This window comes from Silurus aristotelis (genome assembly GCF_946808225.1).
Source record: "Silurus aristotelis genome assembly, chromosome: 9".
NCBI classification, from domain to species: domain Eukaryota; kingdom Metazoa; phylum Chordata; class Actinopteri; order Siluriformes; family Siluridae; genus Silurus; species Silurus aristotelis.
The window spans coordinates 1050825-1074962 of record NC_139582.1 but is presented as its reverse complement, the minus strand read 5'-3'; the positions used below and the strand labels follow the sequence as shown (position 1 = coordinate 1074962).

Here is a 24138-nt window from a genome sequence, read left to right as displayed (position 1 = left end):
TTAAAGTAGATGCATGTTTATTTACAATATCAGATATGAGCGTAAAAGGATTGTTTTTTTGTTAATTTACATTACAAATGTGAACATTTTGATCATTCATTAGTAACTTCTCAGCTCTAAGTGCACTCAGGGTTTCCTCCTCAAGCCACAGGGAGGTTTTTCTTCACTACAGTCGCCACTCGATCAGAGATAAACGTATAATTATAAGGAATCAGAGGCAAGAAGTAGTGAAGTACAAATACTTCCTTATTGTACTTTTTCTGGTATCAGTTCTTTACTTTCACTATTTATTTTTACTTGTTGCTTTCACTCAATAACATTACAAATATCTGTAAATCAGACTTCAGTTTAAATCTATTTGGTGACATCATCAATATTTTTCCTTCTCATTGCGCCGTTTTCAGCTCATTGGCCTGTTTCTTGTCATTGTGGCTTTTTCAAATTCAAATTCAAAAAAAAAAAAAATTTGAATTTGAATCTCCCACTGAGAACAGAGACGTTCCTGATCATCATCATCTTTTCTCTGCTTGTGTTCTACATGGTGGATCTTCAGCCTGGATACATTCATTAGAGAACAACATTTTAATTTGCTTTATATTAATATATTAATATGACGTGAGGTTCAGTTTCCAGTGTGACACTAAAGCAGGTAGTAATAATCACTAGTTCTACTGAAGAACATCTCAGAGCTCAAACTTCTTTACTTTAACTTGAGTGAAAAAGTGCAGTCAGAATCATCTTTTAAAACATCAGGATCTGCACTTCTGCTGAGTGAAGGATGTGTGGACTTTTGCCGTCTCTGTAAGGAACAAACTTATACGTTCTTTTACATCTATTATCTAGCTTATATCTAACGTATATGTTATAGAAGAGTATCTGTGAGAGTGAAAGGGAAAGTTTATAGGACTGTGGTGAGACCTGAGATGTTGCAGGTTTAGAGACAGTGGCAGTGAGTAAAAGACAGGAGGTGGAGCTGGAGGTAGCAGAGCTGAAGATGTTGAGATGTTCGTTGGGAGTGACGACGATGGACAGGATTAGAAATGAGTTTATTAGAGGGACAGCGCATGTAGGACGTTTTGGAGACAAGGTGAGGGAGGTGAGATTGAGATGGATTGGACATGTGCAGAGGAGGGACATGGGGTATATCAGTAGGAGAATGCTGAGGATGGAGCCACCAGGAAGGAGGAAAAGAGGAAGACCAAGGAGGAGGTTTAAGGATGTGGTGAGGGAAGACATGCAGGTAGTTGGTGTGAAAGAGGCAGATGTACAGGACAGGGGGGGATAAAGACAGATGACCTCCTGTGGCTCCCCCTAATGGGAGAAGCCGAAAGAAAAAGAAGAAGAAGATGTTTATATCTAACGTATGACATTTTCCTGACTGGACGATGTGAAAAAATCTTTCTTTGTATTATTATTAATGTTTTTAGAAGCCTTTGTCACTAAGATCATTTGTTTGTGTATGTTCCACAATGCAGTGTTTGCACTGAAGTGTCATGTTAATCCTCCTCAGGTCGTGTATAAGGAATGTTTTACACCCTACTGCAGTCCTACTTATATTTATATATATATTGCTAACTCCGTTTCATTGGATCTGTACTTGTATTCGGCAAAATGACAAAGTTGAGTCTAATCTAATTAGCTTGCAAAGTAATCTTCTTTCGGTTCTGTTTCCAGCTTTGACTAATCTACTGAATTTCCCGCTTTCATGTCTTTTTTTTCACGTTCATGCTGCTGAGGAACACGGCGACAATCAGAAAGGGTTTTTCTCACAGTGTTGAAGTGAAGATATCCTAATCTAAAGAAACCAATTTACTTTGCAAATTGCAAAAAAAACCCCGCATTAAAAACACTTTTTTGTACGAGTCGCATACTTTCATTAAGGCACCATGGTTTTTTTTACATGGTATTTCTGCCGTCGAGATGATTAACATGACGTGAAGACATTTCAGAAAAAGATCAACAAAAGCAGGAGAGAGAAGTACAAAGTGTCCGCTTACCATCGACGAAGCTGGGGAAAGACGCGGTCTTCTTCGATGGCTGGAAAACAAAAAGAAAACGAATGAAGATGAAACGTGTGTGTGTGTGTTTGAACATTTTGAAAAGATATGACAGATGCACAATAATACACTATAAGGACAAAAGTGTGGACACCTGAGCATGAGATTGGTACAGTGTGTGCTTCTTTTTGAACATCCCAGTCCACATCTAATCCCTGTCTGCTGTTATAATGAGCTCCACTCTTCTGGGAAAATGTTCCACCAGATGTTGTGGAGATTTTAGCTACAAGGGTGTTAATAAATTCAGTTGCTGATGTAGGTGAGAAGGCGAGGAGGCCTGGGGTTCACATTCAGCGTTCACATTCATTGTTCAATATGGTTGGAGTTCTACAGCAGGAGATCTTCCAGTCCAAACCATGTCAAGCAGATCTTTATGGATGAACAGGTTTGGATCTCCTAGTTAAAGTGAAGGGAGAATATCATTCTTCTGCATCCAGAGACACTTGTGTGCCTTCAACCTTCTGGTGAAGAACCACATATGGCTTGGAAGGTCAGGTGTCCAAAACGTTTGTCAATACAGTGTATCTAATTGGTAAACAGCTCATTCAGTGTTAAATCGGACACACGATGTACAGAGTCATATCAATTATTCATCGTCTGATCTCGACAGTTTTGTGGTGAGGTCTCCGAGGAAAACACAGCACAGCATTCGCTTTATAAAAGCCACCTCAGTGTCTGCATTGATAAAGTATCTTCACCCATTAAAGGCACTCTGGGAGAAAAGCCCCAAAGCTGCATCCATCAGGGTAATTAAATGAAGGCCACGCAGGACGAGATGTACAGCTTCTTTAAAATAAACAGTTATCTATCCTTGGATCATCTTCCTGCACAGTGACCTCGAAAAGTTCCTCTCCACATTACACTGCAGAAAAATATCTAATATATCAGGTTTCGCAGCTACATAAGAAGAAAAAGAACTCTTGACCCAGAACCTGAAACATAGACGAAAAAGAGTTGCCCTAGAAATTGAGACGGAGCAGATTGTGGAGCTCTGGAGAAGACCTCTCCAATCAAATCCAACACCCCGCAGCCTTAATAGAGCCGTTGTTCTGCTCGGTGAGGAGCCAAATTTGCAGACTGTGTGTTCGAATGCATCTGAATACAAATGGCACACTAATTATTCTGAAAGCAATTACCCAGAAAAAATGACTCCAATTGAGCAATTTCGGCTCCTCCAACATGTGCTACATGAGATGAAATGAACACATTAGTCTGTGTAACCCTGAGAGACCAAAATATCTGATTTTCATGTGCTATCTAAAAAACTGTGTGTGTGTGTGTGTGTGTGTGTGTGTGTGTGTGTGTGTGTGTGTGTGTAAAAAGGTCTTTTTATTACCAGTTTCATCCAGAGTCAGACAGCGATTGTAGACAATTCCTAAAGACCTCACTGAGCTCCATGAAGGAGTTTTGCATGTGGTGGAACATAAATAACTAAAATTCATTGGTGTCATTATTGGTAACTCGTTTAAATAAATACTCTGGCACTACTTTATTTTGGGGTGTTATTCGGAGCAGCAGATTTCTAGATGCAACGAGCCGTACCTAAAATAACGGATACTATCGGTTATTGTGATCCATAACGAATCGTTATGTGACGAGTCGTTTGTAAACGATTCATTCATTTTTAACGAGTCTTCAATATGACTCAGAAGTCTCAAAGAGCGGGTTAGGGTAAGGGTTAGGGTTAGGGTAAGGTTTAGGGTAAGGTTTAGGGTTAGAGTAAGGGTAAGGGTTAGGGGTTAGAGTAAGGGTAAGAGTAAGGGTAAGAGTAAGGGTAAGAGTAAGGGTAAGGGTTAGGGTTAGAGTAAGGGTTGGGGTTAGTGTTAGGGTAAGGGTTAGAGTAAGGGTTAGGGTTAGAGTAAGGGTTAGAGTAAGGGTTAGGGTAAGGGTTAGGGTAAGGGTTAGAGTAAGGGTAAAAAAAAAATCCAGAAATCACAATGTATGATTTTTAAACTATTTATTTGTATGATACAGCTGCAAATAAGTATTTGAACACCTGAGAAAGTCAATGTTAATATTTGGTACAGGAGCCTTTGTTTGCAATTTCACCAGGTTTGCACACACTGCAGGAGGGATTTTGGCCCACTCCTCCACACAGATCTTCTCTAGATCAGTCAGGTTTCTGGCCTGTCGCTGAGAAACACGGAGTTTGAGCTCCCTCCAAAGATTCTCTATTGGGTTTAGGTCTGGAGACTGGCTAGACCACGCCAGAACCTTGATATGCTTCTTACAGAGCCACTCCTTGGTTATCCTGGCTGTGTGCTTCGGGTCATTGTCATGTTGGAAGACCCAGCCTCGACCCATCTTCAATGCTCTAACTGAGGGAAGGAGGATGTTCTCGCAATACATGGCCCCAGTCATCCTCTCCTTAATACAGTGCAGTCGCCCTGTCCCATGTGCAGAAAAACTGCCCCAAAGAATGATGCTACCACCCCCATGCTTCACAGTAGGGATGGTGTTCTTGGGATGGTACTCATCATTCTTCTTCCTCCAAACACGTTTAGTGGAATTATGACCCAAAAGTTCTATTTTGGTCTCATCTGACCACATGACTTTCTCCCATGACTCCTCTGGATCATCCAAATGGTCATTGGCAAACTTAAGACGTGCCTGGACATGTGCTGGTTTAAGCAGGGGAACCTTCCGTGCCATGCATGATTTCAAACCATGACGTCTTAGTGTATTACCAACAGTAACCTTGGAAACGGTGCTCCCAGCTCTTTTCAGGTCATTGACCAGCTCCTCCCGTGTAGTTCTGGGCTGATTTCTCACCTTCCTTAGGATCATTGAGACCCCACGAGGTGAGATCTTGCATGGAGCCCCAGTCTGAGGGAGATTGACAGTCATGTTTAGCTTCTTCCATTTTCTAATGATTGCTCCAACAGTGGACCTTTTTTCACCAAGCTGCTTGGCAATTTCCCCGTAGCCCTTTCCAGCCTTGTGGAGGTGTACAATTTTGTCTCTAGTGTCTTTGGACAGCTCCCTGGTCTTGGCCATGTTAGTAGTTGGATTCTTACTGATTGTATGGGGTGGACAGGTGTCTTTATGCAGCTAACGACCTCAAACAGGTGCATCTAATTTAGGATAATAAATGTAGTGGAGGTGGACATTTTAAAGGCAGACTAACAGGTCTTTGAGGGTCAGAATTCTAGCTGATATACAGGTGTTCAAATACTTATTTGCAGCTGTATCATACAAATAAATAGTTTAAAAATCATATATTGTGATTTCTGGATTTTGTTTTTAGATTATGTCTCTCACAGTGGACATGCACCTACGATGACAATTTCAGACCCCTCCATGATTTCTAAGTGGGAGAACTTGCAAAATAGCAGCGTGTTCAAATACTTATTTTCCTTACTGTAAATGATTGATGAAATTATGAAATTATTGAACTTGTGCTGGTGTATGTTGGCATGTTGGGGATCTGCTTATTGAAAATCAAATAAACAAAATGACTCCTTCATTTTGATGAACCAAGTCAGTAAAATGATCAGATCTTCCAATAACCAGTGAAAAGGAAATATTCTTCAGAAAACCAGGAGACTGTGGTCTGACACCTTTCTGAAACACTTAATGCTGGTTTTCCATCGAAAAATCAATTGTCAATCAAATGCTTTGGCTATTCTTCTTGCAAGCAATAAAATAAATTACAAAGTGCTGATGAAGTAAAAGTGAGATCAGTTCCTTTTCCTTCAATGATCCCTGAAATAAATAAAACAAATCTAAATGTTTCTGTAGATCAGAAATTAATAGATCCACCTCAGGGACGTTGTTGTTCTCCAGAGGTCCATTTAGATCTGAGCGCTGCTGTTTTCTTGGCTGCTCTGTACTGTTTGACACCTAGAGAGAGACAGAGAGAGAGACAGAGAGAGAGAGAGAGAGAGAGAGAGAGACACAGAGAGAGAGAGAGAGAGAGAGACACAGAGAGAGAGAGAGAGAGAGAGAGACACAGAGAGAGAGAGAGAGAGAGAGAGAGAGAGAGAGAGAGAGAGAGAGAGAGAGAGAGAGAGAGAAATGAATCAAGAAGAAGTTCCATCAAAACACTAGAGTTTCAGTGTGATTCCTCCAGGGATATAAACCCTCTAGAAACCAGAAAGCAATACAAAGCTTGTCAGATGACAAAAGATGAAGAATGGAAAAGATCAAAGGGAGAAGTGGGGAAAAAACAATTTGACAGTCCCCTCTAGGAAGCTCTTTGTGTCCTGGTCCTCAGTGGAATGGTCTGACCCAGATCACCCCCGAGTCATAGCTACAATCATTTCAGATCCACTATGTTACAAAATTAACACAACAAAAAAAACAAAAACTTCTTGATATACACACAAACACAAACACACACACAAACACACACACACACACACACACACACACACACACACACACACACACACACACACACACACAGGTCCTTCCTGAAGTTTGACTGTTATCATGAACAGATGTGCTTGAACTGTATGAGCTGTGATAAAGGTCAGGTTATTAATGCGTGTGGTGCAAAGCTCTCAATATAACACCACTAACTCATATTTGCTGGTAGAACTCTTAATAAAGGATCGGTCACATAGGAAAACAGAGCATTTGCAGATAAAAACGGAGGAGAAAGTAAATAAAAATAGTTTAGGAGAATGACTGGAAGCTCATTGTAGTTACTTTTTATGGACCAAAGCATTGCGACACCTGACCGTCCCAAACATTCCGCACAAACCTTAAAACACACAATTGTACTTGGAGACCCAAACCTGTTCCATCATGACAATGCCCCTGTGCACAAAGCCAGCTATATGAAGATATGATGGTTTACATGAGTTGGATTAGATCTTGAGTGGCCTCCTAAACAGCACTGACCTCAACCCAACTGAATATCTTTGGGATCAATGTGAATACTGACTGCACCCCAGACCTTCTCTACATCACTTTACCTGTGGCTGAATGAGTATCAATCTCAAGAACCACACTCTAGAATCTAGTGGAGCATCTTCCCAGAAGAGTGGAGGTTATTATAGCAGCAAACGAGGACTAAATGTGAATGATATGTTCAAAAAGCACATACCAATCTTGGGCTTAGGTGTCCATATATTGTTCTCCATGTGATGACTGTCCTATCAGTATGCTGTAAAGTCTCTGAATAATAAATAAAAATGTAAATATGTATTGTTTTTTTCTTTCATAAGGAAAATCTACCAAACAAGAATCAAATAAATGACAGGCCTTTGATGTAAGTTGAAAATACTTCAAATCACACTGGCTTTAACCTTCACAGGCAATCAGGTGGTATGATCTTATCATCTATGATCTTCTTTGTAGGAAAAATAGCATAATAATTATTGTAAACAGAAGTCCAGAAAGACTTTTAACTTCCTAAATGATAATTATTGTACTTTTGGAACACTTAATGCTACGTCTACACTAAACTTTCTTTTGGCTTCTCCCATTAGGGGGCGCCACAGCAGATCATCCGTATTCATGATCCACATGTTTGATTTGGCACATGTTTTTACGCTGGATGTCCTTCCTAACACAACCCTCCCCATTTATCTGGGACCGGCACTAAGAGTGCACTGGCTTGTGCAACTCTAATGGCTGAGGTTGGTTCCCTGACCGGGAATCGATCCCGGGCCACATCCTAACCACTAGACCACCAGGGGACCTAAAGAACGACGAAGTTACGTCTACACTAATCCAGATAAATTTGAAAATGCCGTCTAAAACACTCCGAATCCACACTTTTGTTTTTAGTCGTAACCTGAAAGATTCTGGTCCACGCTAAAACGTCTAAAAACACTCATATCCCTGTAATGCGTGCGAGCTTCAGCCCACGTCGTTTCCACCTGTCGTTTATTTACTTTCCATCTCTTTAAAATTCCATGGCAATGTTGAGAAAAAGCAACATCACATCACAAATCACAAAACATCACAAAAATTCGTCCACTTTATCCACTTTGGAGAGCGTTTTTAAAAAGCTAAGTTTTTATTGACAGAAAACGGTGTCTCAGGGTGGAGATGGACTTGTAGTGCAGAGTCTGTATTGTGTGGCAGCGAGGGTAGGGTCAAGCATCAACAATGCAGGAACTTCAGGGTCCTAAACCTTGCAAAGGTCAGATACCCGTCCTCTTTGGTCAGCAGCTTGATGAATCCTGTTGGTGGTGGGTTCAGTGTCTCAAATTGACCTCCCTGGATAAAGCTATCCATCTAGCAGAAGATCACCTGGCAGTAAAAACATTTGCACACACACACACAACTAGCATATACGTTCTGCACTTAAATGAGGGAACAGAACTCTCTCTCACCAGCAGGTGGCAGTAGTCTGTATTCGGCATACAAACAGGAAAACCGGAAGAACTGAAACTGAACATGTAAAGCGAGCATCTTTTACACCTGCTACGATCATTAATAACGAATCCTGTAGCTTTTTTTAATCATGTCTGATAAGCTGCAAATGGCAACGGCATCGTCAGCCCTTTTTCGTCTTCTTCATGTGGATGAAGAACAAAAGGATAAGGAGAAACCACACTAAATGGGGAAATTGTTGACACACCCCAAAAACAGTAAAGCCAGCTGACCTTTAAAAACCACATGACCTTAGCTGTTAGCTGACATGCATGAATCAGCAGATAACGTGATTATTTTATCCTGTAGATTATTTCATCACAGTCTCATTCACACCAGGTTCTTCATACTTACACTGAAAAACCTGCACTCATGCCTGAACAGACATGAGGTCATTTAGCAGAACTGTTGTACTTATTTTCTTTGCATGATGTTCAACGATCAGTGTCTGACTACATTTTCACTCTGAGGTTTATATTTTGTACAGAAGTCCTAAGAGGACATGCATTTTAGTGTTTTGTTCTTGTGTGCATTCTCGTTATCTGGATTTAATTTTCCAGGATGCTGTTTTAATGCTGCCTCTAGAACATGTTCTTATGCTGAATACCCAGTAAAATTAATTACTGATCACAAAGAAACAATGTTTCTTAAGTCGTAATCACAAGAATACAAGAAAGAAAGAAATATCATAATGCATGAACTCTTAGGACTTGTGTCATTTTGGGCAGTGTACATACACTCAAACCATAGAATGTCTTTAGTGGCTGATATCAAATATAGAAACATGACTGATTAATTTATTTATCTTTAGTAAGTAAAATCTACTATGGTCGAGGTTGCAGTGGATCCAGAACCTCTTCAGGAAATGAAGGGCACACATACAAAATGTATTCTTAATAAAAAACAATCCATCACTGTATAACTATGACGTTGGGAAATACTTGATCAATCGAATCATCTACTCGTTCAAGAAGGTTAGTTATCTGTTGGTAGACTCCCATTCTTACCTGTTCCCTGCGCTGCTCCTGTGCCCATCTCCTCCTCTCCTCTGGGGTGTGCAAGTGCCCTTTTGAGCTTCTCTGGGGCTGTGGGTTGTGCCCTGCAGAGGGAATGTTGAGGGTTTTGGGTCTGCCGTCATGCCGGTGTGGTGGAGGGTAAGGTGCTTGTTCGACTTTGGGCTCAGCTTCAGCTTGGTAATGCCTTGGTACCGGTGTCATCTCCTCCGGGCTCTGATCAGTCCCACTGCTCAGGCTGCCCATGCTCATGCTCATCTTAATCTCAGCCACAATCTGATCAATGTCTTCCTCTGTCTCTTCACCAGTTTCCCCCTCTACGCCCTTGTGGCCTGCATACATGGAGTTCCCATTGTCTTCTGGGGCATAGTAGTCCCCTGTGTACGCCTCTTGGTCTTGTTCCTCCTCAGGTCCTTCCTCTTCATTAGCACAATACTCCTCACTCTCCTCATCCTCCTCTTCTTGTTCCTGGCTTCTAGGAAGAGCTTGGTCCTGGTGATGGTACTGATGGCGTGGATGGTGATCGAGGACTGGTTCAGGTCTTCTGTCATATATTTGCTGGTCAGAGTCCTGCTCTAGAACTTCACATCGCACCTCGCCCTGACCCTCCACCCATTCCTCCACTGCTTCCTGGCACTCGTCTGTGTCTGGGGGTGGCTTAGCATGCCCATATCTGCCCTGATTGCAGTCCATCCCCTCTAGGTAGCTGTCATCCTCGGGACAGTAACGAATGTAGTATGTCACTCCTTCATCTTCTTCAGGTAGCCCTTCATCATAGTCCTCTTCATCCTCAGATGTATTGTTGACATAATCCGAGCTTGAGTCTCCATCAAGGCTGTCTGGATGGCCATGGTAGTTAACGTGGGTGTGATCTGGGGTGGCAGGATGGCTGCTAGGCAGGTCCACCTCCTCCTGGTCACAGTAAGGGGGTACGGGGGTTTCAGAATCTTGCTGTTCTTCACATTCTTTGCTGGGATAAGGGGCAGGGCAGGGGCATGGTGCTGGAGCATGGAGCTCTGCTGAAGCCATGCTGCTGCTGCTGGCCCCAGGCCTTTTTCTCTGAGCCATAGAAAGAGAGAGACGCTCACTGGCTGTCCATCGCTGAGGAGCTTCAGTCCTGAGACAGAAAAGAAGAGACATTGCAATAAGTGGGTTTTTCTCATGCAGAAAAAACTCTGTCCTTGTGCTAACAAACGATATAGACCACTTACTGTAATGTTAAATTGCTTTGGGTAGGCTGTACATTATTTGACCCTCAAGGTTTTAAGTGTATTAAACACCAACTCTTACTCTAAGCTACCAGACACATGAAGTCTTTAGATTTTATTAAACTGCTACATGTCCAAGCTAACAAACCAGCCATGAAGGGTTAGCATCACTGAACCTTCCACCCAGAGATCATGCCTAATGTACTCTTCTGGACCATAAATAGCTGTCGCATCACTGTGATTCAAGCTCGTAATTTCCTTAACAACACATGTGCCACCTGGGGGTCTTTAGAAGAGGTCCTTTGCCGAGAGCGTGTTTATCTGCATTGGGGAAAGTGGCAGCTTAGTGGTTAAGGCTCTGGGTTATTAATTGGAAGGCTGGAGGTTCAAACCCCAGTATCGAAAAGCTGCCACTCTTTAGGCCCTTAAGCAAGGCCTTTAACCCTCTGTGCATCAGGGGTGCTGTATCATGGCTGACCCTGTGCTCTGACCTCAGATATGTGAAGAAAGAATTTCACTGTGCTGTAATGTATATGTGACGAATAAAATGCACTTTTGCCTTCATAGATACTAAGGACAAGTCCGAGTTAAATGAATTCCAATTCAGGGCCCTGTTTAGAAAATTCTGCTGCCCCAGTCACGAAGGCCGAATGAGGACAGAACAAACAACACACAACCAAATGCTTAAACAAGTACAGACAATAACAAATGAGACCAAATTACACCCATAGACTCAAGCTCTGTTGAATCCCATCGATCCTCTCAGCCGAGTATCAATGCCTCAATCCAACACGGTAGGAAGCTGAACCACTTTAACTGCTCAGTGCCTGATCACTTACTGTTATTGACCTGGACAGCTCTTTATTTACGAGGTGCACGTGGTATCTGGCTTGTCCAACGCACTGGGGCCTGGACACCATCCTACATGGGCATTCAGTCTGTATAAAGAGCCAGCATTTATTTTTCGCCTGAACAGCCTGGAATAGCCTACATATGCAAGTAGGCAAGTCATCAATGCATATAATCAATACTTCTTCTTCTCCTTTCGGCTGTTCCCGTTAGGGGTCTCCACAGCGGATCATCCGTCTCCATACCGCCACATCTACTTCTTTCTGCATGCATGTCTTCCCACCACAGGCCCATTTCTGGCTTTTTTACACCTTGGTGAGATTCCTATTGTCACCCACCCAGTGGGAGCCGCTTTCCCACCACAATGCTCCACCCACAAACCATACCAATCATTCACAACCTGCCATAAAAAAACGTTAAAAACATTTAATAATCATTGCAAAATTCCCTGTATTTGAGTATGTAAACAATAATCTATATTAGACTATAGCAGAAAAACAGATCAATTATTTAAATGAGCAAGGGCTCACTGGTACCCCCAGCTGGTTGAGCTCTAGGCAACCGCCTACTTTGTCTATGCCTAGAAATGGTGCCGCCTCACCACATCCATAATCCTCCTCCTTTATCATCCTCTTTTCCTCCTTCCTGGTGTCTCCATCCTCAGCATTCTTCTACTGATTTACCCCATGTCTCTCCTCTGTACATGTCCAAACCATCTCAATCACACCTCCCTCACCTTGTCCCAAAATACACTTTTTCCCTTAATAAACTCGTTTCTAAACCTGTTTCTAAATCCTCGTCACTCCTGATGAACATCACAGCATCTTCAACTCTTTCTGTCAATGCCACTGTCTGTAAACCATACAACATCGCAGGTCACCACAGTCTTAAAACTTTCCATTTCACTGCATACGATCAATTCAGTCGACACACTCGCTTGTGTACCAGAGGGTGACGGATATGCGTGTGGTGTTATCAGGGTTTGGTGGTTTAATGGTTAAGGAAGAGAACGACATGGCCAGAGAGGCAGAATTCATCCTGTATTCCACTTGGAAAGGGAGTGGCAGTGATTAATTCTGAGTCTCTCTCTCACACACACACACACACACACACACACACACACACACACACACACACACACACACCATCACTGCCAGCAGCCTCTCAGAGGGGCTTTTGTTACTGCTTTTCACTATTTCTCCTTCTCTCTCTCTATCAGCCATTATGATGCCTTCCATCACCATACATTACAGCTCATAATCACCCAAAGAAGCATGAACTTAGTTAGGACAGGCAACCCCACCTCTCCCAACACACACACACACACACAAAAACCCAGATTTACACACCAGCACTCGTATTGCTCGTATCACCTCTCACAGCATGTCACCACTCTTAGATCACATTCTGTACACACCTCGACAAAAGCGCTCTTCGGGGAAATCACACCTCTGAAGCTGGTGTTTCAATCAGCTGCTGTGAGGCACCAGTCAGCACCACGGCACCTACAAATCACGCCAGTGAATGAGTCTCCTCTGTCCCACCTCGTTTCCTCTGTTTATCGCAACACAACCAATGTGCAAAGATCTAAGCAGCAGTGGACAAATGATTGACCGTGATGGCCTGAAGCCTCCCCCATTTTCCTTCTACTCCATATTACATCCCTCCTACTCGAAGAGCCCTGGCCAATCCGATCTCTGAATGGCATCACTAAAAGCTAAACACCGCCCCCTGGGGACCCATGACCCTTTGCCTCTTTGTACAACCCCGAATACATTAGCCACGCCTTTTCTGCAGCTTTGTCTAAAGATTCAGATATGATATATTGTTGCTCATCAGAGAAGAAACAATATAACATGCAATATCCATGTTACTCATTTTTCAGTAGTAAGAAATAGCCTTTGGAAGACATTGTTTTGAGGCATTTTTATATCAGTCAAATGATTTTATTCGTGTAAATGAGAGATTAAGAGAGATTCAGAGATTCGCAGCGGTGCATCGGCATAAAAGTTAACGATGTGATGCATCGATTTAAAAAAGGGTGTATAGGATACAATTTGTATCTCGATGCATCATTTTTAATAAATTTGCATCGGTATAAATGTTTTTTATTTATATATAGGTATTAGTAGATGTGCTATGAAAATGAACTAGCCACCATTTTGAACTGCAAAGCATCCAATTGATTCTATTGCATCGTATCGCATTAAATCGCATGGTGTTAAATTGAATGTAAATCGGAACGCACTGCATCATAATGAGGGAATCGTATCGAATCGCATCAGCGGCTGCTTCATGTGTAACTTTAATGTATCGTATCGTTGGCTATGCATCGAGACGCGAATCACATCCGCCTTGGTTATGGAGACGCTCATCACTACTGTGAATACATGCTGACTGATTGATATTCTGTACCTACGTATGCTTTATGCCCAATATTCCAGTCTGGTCCTTCAACCCAAAAACATTGGCCCGATGAGAATCCGCCAGATTGATGATGTGTACATTCTTACGGCTTTTTTTTTTTTATTATTGAATTCGAATACATTACCATATCAATTGACTCTGAGGGCACATGCATAAAAAATCAATTCCACCTGCTCTGTAAAACCAGGATCGCATCCTGACGTCGATTCAAAACGAAACACAGAGAAGACCGAAATGAATGGAGGATAAAATTCATACTTGCATATACTATATATCGCTATACACTAGCGAGTAAATAATAGATGTATGATGATGCACACTTTATAAGCAATAAGACAATATGAACATGTCATGAGGACGTATGAAGGTTATTAGGCAAACATGAAAATAGATTTAATTATTAATGCAATTAAGCAGATTACCTACTGAGTGAACATGATCTCGTAATAAGTACTGAGACACCTGACTTTCCCTGCCATATGTGGTTCTTCCCCAGTTGTGTAGGATGTCTTTGGATGCAGGAGTTACTTTACTGAAACTACGAGACCCAAACGGGTTCCAGCATGACGATGCCTCTGTGCACAAAGCCAGCTCCAGGAAGATCTGCTTTACATGGTTTGGAGTGGAAGATCTCCTGTTACAGAGCTCTACTGAACAAATAATGTGAATGCTGACTGCACCCCAGGCCTCCTCACCTTCTCACCTACATCACCCTCATGTTTCTGAATGAGCACAAATCTCTAAAATCTATTGGAACGTCTTCCTAGAAGAGTAAATGGGGACTAAATGCGAAACAGGAGGTTTAAATAGCACATTCCAAGCTTATGGTCAGGTGCCCACAAACCCCAAACTGCAGTCTGTGTTGATGGAACACATAATAAAAGGTGTTGTGTTCTCATGAAACTGGTTAAATCAGCAAATACCACTCTTTAAATATCTTCACTTGTGGTGTAACCCAGCAGACCCCAAACTTTTTTGCTCCATGGACCGGTTTAATGTGGGACAATATTTTCACGGACCGGTCTTTAATGTGTGGTGAATAAATACAACAAAATAAAATGATACGACCATAAAAACTGGTATTTTCTTAATCTAATAATAAACGTGGATCCACGTGTGTTGTTTTTTGTTCATTTTCTCTCTTGGGGGTTTGAATTTAGCAGTAATGTATTATATGTTAGCGGCCGGAGCTCCTTTAAGAAGGTAGTGGATGGAGGTAGTCATGTGACTGGAGCTCCTTTAAGAAGGTAGTGGATGGAGGTAAGACATGTGACCGGAGCTCCTTTAAGAAGGTAGTGGATGGAGGTAGTCATGTGACTGGAGCTCCTTTAAGAAGGTAGTGGATGGAGGTAAGACGTGTGACCGGAGCTCCTTTAAGAAGGTAGTGGATGGAGGTAGTCATGTGACTGGAGCTCCTTTAAGAAGGTAGTGGATGGAGGTAAGACATGTGACCGGAGCTCCTTTAAGAAGGTAGTGGATGGAGGTAGTCATGTGACTGGAGCTCCTTTAAGAAGGTAGTGGATGGAGGTAGTCATGTGACCGGAGCTCCTTTAAGAAGGTAGTGGATGGAGGTAAGTCATGTGACCGGAGCTCCTTTAAGAAGGTAGTGGATGAAGGTAAGTCATGTGACCGGAGCTCCTTTAAGAAGGTAGTGGATGGAGGTAAGACATGTGACCGGAGCTCCTTTAAGAAGGTAGTGGATGGAGGTAAGTCATGTGACCGGAGCTCCTTTAAGAAGGTAGTGGATGGAGGTAAGTCATGTGACCGGAGCTCCTTTAAGAAGGTAGCGGATGGAGGTAAGTCATGTGACCGGAGCTCCTTTAAGAAGGTAGTGGATGGAGGTAAGACATGTGACCGGCGCTCCTTTAAGAAGGTAGTGGATGGAGGTAAGACGTGTGACCGGAGCTCCTTTAAGAAGGTAGTGGATGGAGGTAAGTCATGTGACCGGAGCTCCTTTAAGAAGGTAGTGGATGGAGGTAAGACGTGTGACCGGAGCTCCTTTAAGAAGGTAGTGGATGGAGGTAAGTCATGTGACCGGAGCTCCTTTAAGAAGGTAGTGGATGGAGGTATGTCATGTGACCGAGGCATCATGACCTGCATCAAGAGTGAGTCATAGACAGATGTGGAGGAGAAAATCCGGTCATTTTCCACAACGGCCCGGGGGTTGGGGACCAGTGGTGTAACCGATTCTTTATTCCGAGATAAAAATTTTTTTTATACATTTTAAATATTTTTTTTATTAAATTAATCGATTCTAGTAAACTACAGTGGTAATATTAATTCTAACTGCATTTAAAAGGGTTTTGGAATAAATTGCTATTTAGACTATTGATGGTATTATACTTAAAAAATGCTTTTAGTTAATAAATAAAAGGTGTGTTTATCTTTATTGCTGCTAAGCAGTTATGAAGTTATGAAGACTTGCTCAGGGACACAGGAGCAGCAGCTTGGTGTGGGTGGGATTTTATAACCATGACCTTCAGACCCACAGTCCAATGTTTTAACCACAAAACTATTACCTTCACTGCAAGTCATAGAATAGAAACCTCTGGATTTTATATATGAGTTCACCAAGAGTCTCTTTATTCTTCTGCCATGGCAAGAAAAATCGTCAAACCAACAACCACTTAGAAAATATACGATAATTGACTCTGAGCCCAAAGTCATTCCAGGGTGAATACTATAAACTCCTCTCTTCCTCAGGTTCATTGTGTTTGGATGCACACAGATAATGAGTTTAGATTACTGACGGTCTCTTGCAGCTAATTAGAGACCAGCAGAGACTCAGGACATTATCAAAGGTACCTTTAACATCATCAGACAAAGGAGAACAAGGCCCTTAATCCTCAACTGCTCTGGGTAAAGGCTTCTGCCAAATGTCGTAAACGTAAGCAGAAAGTAATTGTGCCTTGACTAGACAACCGTCTTAAAGACATGACTTCAATGCTGAAGTTTTCTGTTTTATAGCAAAATCTACACTCTGTAAACATTGTAGGTGGCTTTGGAAATGATCTCAGGACTATTTATATGCTCAAAACAAATGCTCTCAGTGTAATGTGTGAATGTGGGAGGTGCAGGACTTTATGTTGTAGTCTGCAGGAAATCAAAAGAGGAACAAGAAATGAAAGGCGGAAAAGTGAAGTGCTTAATAATTATAAGCGATTAAAACATATGCAATTGAAAGAGTTGAAGGATTTCATAAGACAAACTTCTCCTAGATGTGAAGCAACATGTGAGGCGTAAAAAAGAAACACTCGTGGCCAAAAAAAACTGCTGTGGAGCAACCGGTCTCTGAACAAGGACCAAGCAAGAGTGACTTCAGAAGCACAGAGTGACAGATTCACCTGCACATCAACTCCATTGCACCTCCGTGGAGATCGTCAGGAGCACCACATTCCTTGGTGTTTGTTCATGTGGCAGAAAACCTCACCTTGCCCATTAACACCAGCTCCATAGCCATGGAAGCCCAGCAGCATCTCTGATTTATTAGAAGGCTTTCACCTCTCATGCACACCATGTTCTATAGAGAACATATCAATCACCTGACTCGACTTCTGAATGTGTCACAGTCTTTTAATGCAGAATAAACAGCAGTTTAAAAGGTGTGTGTGTGTGTGTGTGTGTGTGTGTTCAACAAATGATATGGAAAGAGCACGAAGCAGAGGACTGTAAAAGACAACAACGACCGCAAACGACAAGCTTGAGACAAACAGTGTGGTCTGAGATCAGACTTTATATGAATGTAATTAGCCAGAAATCATAAAAGTGCAGTGCAGTGCAGTGGCTGATTAAAAACATGGTCCGTGTAGTCCATTTCCACAGTCGTGACTGAAAGAAAGTCTATAAATGATAATGGCTGATGAAAAATAGATGTTTCTGACATCAGTACTCCTAAATTACATAATCGTTCAACAACCTGGTGTAGACCAGCAGCTCTGCTAAAAATACACGCCCCAACTCAAAACAGAGCTTTTGTTAGAACTAAAATAGGAAAAAAAAATGCATTTAAAATATCACTGGATTTTCCAGCACAAGGCAGTTACATATACGCCTCATTCATCCACTGTATCCAAACCAGTAGAAACATCTAAAAATGTACATTTACATTTGTGGCATTGTGCAGACGCCCTTATCCAGAGCGACTGATAACTGAGCAGGGAAGGGCCTTTCTCAAGGGCCCAGCAGTGGCAGGAGGTGGTGGGATTTGAACTTGTGACCTTCCGAACCAAAGTCCAAAGCCTTAACCACTGAGCTCCCACCTCAAGATAGAGAATATAAAAGCAAACACACCAACAGCATGGCTAATAAAGCCGAAACCCCCTGAACAAGCGCCATCTAAAACCCGAGGACGTTTATTTTTACAACAGATCATAAAATCCCAGCTAGAGTGTCCTGAAATGATCCAGAAGAGATCATTAAGGCAACAAATTAACCTCAAGCCGGCCTCCAGAAGAGCCAGGTTACTTGATTGAGGCAAAAAATGAACAGTTAGGATAAAAAGAGAATGAAATCCTGGATGAGGAGATGGAAAGGGGGCAAGAAGCTGGTGTTCTGAGTGTCTTTGGTCATTTTCCAGAGGAGATAACAGAGAAAGAAGATGAACGTTCTTCACTAGGATTATCAAGAGCAAGAGCCATACCATCATGGGGGAATAGGTCTCTTATAACAAGTACAAAGAGACCAATTCTGAGACTAATAGGCATAAAGAGGCCACACCTACTTTACTAGAACTGAAAGGTATAAGGAAGCCACGCCTCCTTATTAGGTCTGGCAGGTACAAAGAAGCCACACCTCCTTTACGAGACACTGACAGGTACAATGAAGCCACGCCTACATTATTAGGACTTGCAGGTACAGAGAAGCCACACCTACTTTACTAGACACTGACAGGTATGAAGAAGCCACGCCTACTTTACTAGAGAACTGACAGGTTTTAAAGAAACCACACCTACTTCAATGGAATTGGTAGACACAAAGAGACCACACCTTCTCACTATTATTGATAGGTACAAAGAAGCCACGCCTCCTTTAATTAGACTGAAAGGCTTGATGAGATTAGGGAACATTCTTTTCAACAACACCTGCATACACACTCCAAAAAACAGAGTTTAAATCATGTAGTTCCAAATAGTCGCAGGTTCATAAACACATTGAGCAAGAAACAAATATTTACTCTGATTCTTTGATCCTTTACACCTGAAATTGTTCCACATTTATTCCCAGAGCACCGTTTAAAAACCTCGAGCTCCAGCAGGAGAAACTGTGATTTGCAGCTTATTTCCAGGGGCACACGTTCATTCATCAGCGTACTGAGAGCCTGCTGTATTGAAGCCCTGCACTGTGATGCATCATTTCAATGTAATGGCCACAAAAGGCATAAAAATTCTGGTGGATTTACAGCCTCTTTGATCTCGCGCTGGAGTGACGAATGAAAATGTGGCACTGCAGCGAGGCAGAGAAAACATTGCTGCAATCAGAAGCTGCTCCTCGAGGCTCTGGAAAAGAGCGAGGAGCTACAGCTAACTAGGCATCATGCACTACCAGACGGATTACTCCAAGCTCGAGGGCTCAATTTCTCCACTGTACCTGGTAGATGTAAGACATCATGGTCCTGGCTCTTCCACGAGCTCACTCGCATCTAACAAAAGGAAGATTCTCCACAAGGGGACACTATTTATCATTGTTGCTACAAATAAGCCATGCCTCCTGTACTAGAACTGAAAGGTACAAATAAGCCACGCCTCCTGTACTAGAACTGAAAGGTACAAAGAAGCCACGCCTCCTTTACTAGAACTCACAGGTACAAAAAAGCCACACCCCCTTTACTAGAACTCACAGGTACAAATAAGACACACCTCCTTTGCCAGAACTCACAGGTACAAAGAGGCCACGCCTCCTTTAGTAGAACAGACAGGTACAACGAAGCCACGCCTCCTTTACTAGAACTCACAGGTACAAAAAAGCCACACACCCTTTACTAGAACTCACAGGTACCAAGAAGCCACACCCCCTTTGCCAGAACTCACAGGTACAAAGAGGCCACGCCTCCTTTAGTAGAACAGACAGGTACAAAGAGGCCACACACCCTTTACTAGAACTCACAGGTACAAAGAAGCCACACCCCCTCTACTAGAATTTACAGGTACAAAGAAGCCACACCTCCTTTACTAGAACTCACAGGTACAAAGAAGCCACACCCCCTCTACTAGAACTCACAGGTACAAAGATGCCACATCTCCTTTAGTAGAACAGACAGGTACAAAGAAGGTCACACACTTCTGGGATAAATCAGACATAAATATGCAATAAAGATCCTGCAGGACCTACAGAAGGAGGTGAGATGTTTTTTACAAAGCTCTCAAAACAATGAAGAGACACGTGTTGTCAGGGATACGAGACTTCATTCTTCTCTGCAATCAAGGAACAAGGTCAAGGTGCAGGCCAATGATCTGATGCTCAGCAAACAATAATTAAATGGCAAGAAGCCAGAATGTGTCTCTGTTTTGCTCTTATAATGAGCTCCACTCTTCTGTGAAGATGTTCCACTAGATTTTAGAGATTTGAGCTCATTCAGTGTGTTAGTAAAGTCAGGTACTGGTGTAGGTGAGGAGTTAAGAAGGATGTTAGGGGCCATTCTGTATCTTCTCTGCTGTTTCCAATGCGCACACACACACACACACACACACACACACACACACACACACACACACACACACACACACACACACACTAAATAATAGAATAGAGATCTATTTCCTTTAATATCGTTGATATTGGCCTTGAAACACCAAACACGTGACAATTGAGCTGTTGCGTACATCCTGGCAGCGCTGCTACGTTTGCCTGCTGCAGAAAACTTTACATATTTGACTATTTTGTCGTATTGTCATTCAAAGATCGAAAAACCGGACCCTCGTAACTCATCGTGATTTAATACAAACCTGAAATTTGGTAATTTTTAGCTTCAAACTTTATAAACGACATCATCATTCATAATACTTATTATAGAGTCTGTACATACACACCCACACACACACACACACACACACACACACACACACTGTAATAACAAGGCTTTCAGGCACAAGAGTGTTCCCAGCTTTGTATGTACATTTAATTAAGGACTTTTCTGCCAAGTCTATGAAAGCAGCTCGCAGCGGATCTGAGCAGCAGCACAATCGTGTCCGTTTTGAACAAGCAGATGCTGAAGGCTTTCACCGCTCGCTTATGAATTAGAAGGAAGTCGAACCGGGAGACATATTACACTGCAGAAACTTGGTAAATAAACAACAAAGGTTCCACGAAACGCCTCGACCTTCGCCGACTCGATGTCTGACGCAGCAGACCAAAAAATTGGTGGAACCGAGCAACGAGGATTTCACAGCAAGAACGTCGTAGAAGAAGCCCCTGACAGGGGCAATTGTGCTACAAATGGAACGTTTTATCCAGAAGCTGTATTTGCTACTGGCTGTAAAATATAAACTTCTGTAATATTCAATAATCCTCACTTTAATTTAATTTCAGTGTTTAGATGATGATGATGTTCATTTCCTGCTCATAAAACGGACCCCTGGGGGGAAAGCAGTCCATCAGCAATCCTGCAAACACAGTCTGTGTGAACATGAAGTCATGCAGATGGTTTGGATGTCCGCCAGACTCTGCCTGGAACAATGTGTCTCTCGGACCGGTCCCCAGCTTCTCCAAAAACATCTGAGCAAAAGCGGCAGCTGCGAGATAATGAAGGTATAAACGTATGTAACGTAACATTCGATGCTGAAACGTTGAATGATTGCCACAGCTGGATGTTGTGCTTTTCTAATCGACCACCATGAGAGCAAACATTACAGTGTAAGATGAAGGTATCGGAAAACGTTTTGACTTCTAGCTGACGGAAGCAGAACACGTTTCGCAAAGAAGTCGTAAGGGCTTCATCTCTCAATTAAGTTTTGCACTATGCATAATATTTGTGCTAATTGTTGACAGGCGTTCTCATTACTGCTGCCTAGACTGGAGAAAAAGGCAGAAGAATGAAGCTCCCAGGCACAGATGACAACTAATCAGCACTTGTCCTTGATGTTGTGAACAGCACCATCGAATTTCACACACTAAGAGGTTTAGGAAACCACAGAGGGATGCAAAGACACTGCAGCACATGGGAATGTGACCTGCATACACTTACAGGCAGTCAATGTGTGGGAGTGTACAGAGTGTTGAAGTATATATATATATATATATATACAGTTGGGACACTGCTGAATGTAAATAAAAACAGAATGCAATGATTTGCAAATCTCATTAATCAATATACTGTTTACAATAAAACAGAAAAAAACATCAAATGTTTATACAGAATTTATACAATTTTAAGGGAAAAAAAGATCATTTAGACTTTCATGGCTGCAACATGTCTCAAAAAAGGTTTTTTGGCTGGGCCGTGTTTCCACTGTGTAGCATCACGTCATCTGGGAACTGAGAAGACCAGTTGCTGAAGTTTTGACAGAGGAATATTGGACCATATGTTTCTGATACAGGATTCTATCTGCTCAACAGTTCTGGGTTTCCTTTGTTGTGTTCTTTGTGTTTCATGATGCTCCAAATGTTTTCAAATGATGAAAGGTCTAGACTGCAGGCAGGCCAGTTCAGCACCCGGACTCTTCTACTAAGACGTCATGCGAGTCTAATAGATGCAGTATGCAATTAGCAGTGTCTTTACTCAAATGTAAGTCCATCCCCAAAATAGCGTTTACTGACTGAAAGCATTTGTTTCTCTAAACCTGAATATATACCATTCAGCCCTGATGAAACCTTTCCAAATGTGCAAGCTGCCCATTCCACAGGCACTAATGCTCTCCCATACCATCAGAGTGCAGCTTTCAGAACTGAGCACTGATAACAAGCCAGATGGTCCCTATCCTCTTTAGTCCGGAGGATATGGTGTCAAAAAGAAAGTAACATGTACAGAAGAACATTTTAAATGAGCTTAGTCTTAGAGAGGATTGTGGTGTTTCTGGATCATGTTCATGCATGACTTCTTCTCTGCATGAAAGAGATTCAACCTGCATTTGTGGATTGTAAAGTAAACTGTGTACAAAGACAATGAATTCTGGAGGTGGTAATGATCCCATGCAGTGACTGTTTTAAATGCTGTGAGACCCCAAAAATCACAGCCATCCAATATTGAGTTTTGCTCTTGTCCCCCGTGCACAGCGATGGCCAGGTTCTTTGAAACTTTTGATGATATTATGTTCTGTAAATGAAGCGATGTTCAACAGTTTTGCAATTTGACATCGAGGAACATTATTTAACGTTATTGAAAATGTTTCACAGTTTATAGAAGAAGTATTTCACAGACTGGTGAAGCTCCGCCCATCTTTACTTCAGAGAGACTCTGCATCTCTAAGATACACGATTTATACCCAACATCTTACTGACCTGCTGTCAATTAACCTCATTAGTTACTGAATGTTTCTCCAACTGTTTCATTTTAATAACATTTACTTTTTCCAGACTTTTGCTGCCCCGTCCCTTAAAAAATACCTTATTTTACCCCTTAAATTGATACATTTCCTCATTTTAAACATTTGATATTTTCTATTTTCGATTGTTATATATATATTCAACTACTGCAAGGTGATGCACCTGACCGCTCTTTGCCAATTCCCACCAGCCAACGTCATACGGCAAGCGACAAACTTCTGATCTCCTGATGACAGGACTGTAGCATCTCAACTGAGACAATTGAATATCAGGCACTAGATCAGCTAATCTATTTTAGCTCTGCCATCATAGGGGACAACCAGTCCAGGTGAGGCATTTCTCTGAAGGGTTTAGTAGTCTTTATTTATTTTTACTATTATCCATTTTAAATAACTTATAAATAATTTATTCTTCAGCTCCAGAAATATCAAAAAAAACATTTTTCATGTTGCTCCTGTTTCTCTATAAACAGTAGGAGAAACGACTCGACAATACAAAGTGCTGTATGGTGAATACTGATCATCCGAGCAGAAAGTAGGCTACATCCCAAACGGCTTCCTACTCCCTACATAGTGCTGTCCATGCCCTATCTAGTGCACTGTGTGGCCTGTAAGAAGCTATTTTGGATTCGATTTGGTAGCTAGCTCCCTGAAGGTTAGATAATCTGGATTGTTCATTTTGAATGTGATTCGACTCTGGGGGTTTTTGTCAGAATCTGCTGACATGGTGCTCAAATGGAACGTTTATATGATTGATTTTTTGAAATCTGTCCGATTT

At 42.0% G+C, this 24138-nt stretch overlaps 1 protein-coding gene across 4 annotated transcripts in view; it reads right to left on the bottom strand.

The window, feature by feature from the left end:
• The window catches only part of apba2b (amyloid beta (A4) precursor protein-binding, family A, member 2b), a 128312-nt gene that overhangs the window by 48465 nt on the left and 55709 nt on the right, over positions 1-24138 (bottom strand). For 2 of the 4 annotated variants that reach the window (XM_083550105.1, XM_083550107.1), the window contains exons 3-5: positions 9395-10517; positions 5820-5900; positions 1998-2037 (exon numbers count right to left, since the gene is read on the bottom strand). In XM_083550105.1, coding sequence (XP_083406231.1) covers positions 1998-2037; positions 5820-5900; positions 9395-10468 — 1195 coding nt within the window. In that variant the 5' untranslated portion in view covers positions 10469-10517. Of the gene's footprint in view, positions 1-1997; positions 2038-5819; positions 5901-9394; positions 10518-12874; positions 13167-24138 lie in introns of those variants that run through there. The other 2 variants (XM_083550106.1, XM_083550108.1) reach the window with 2 other exon arrangements.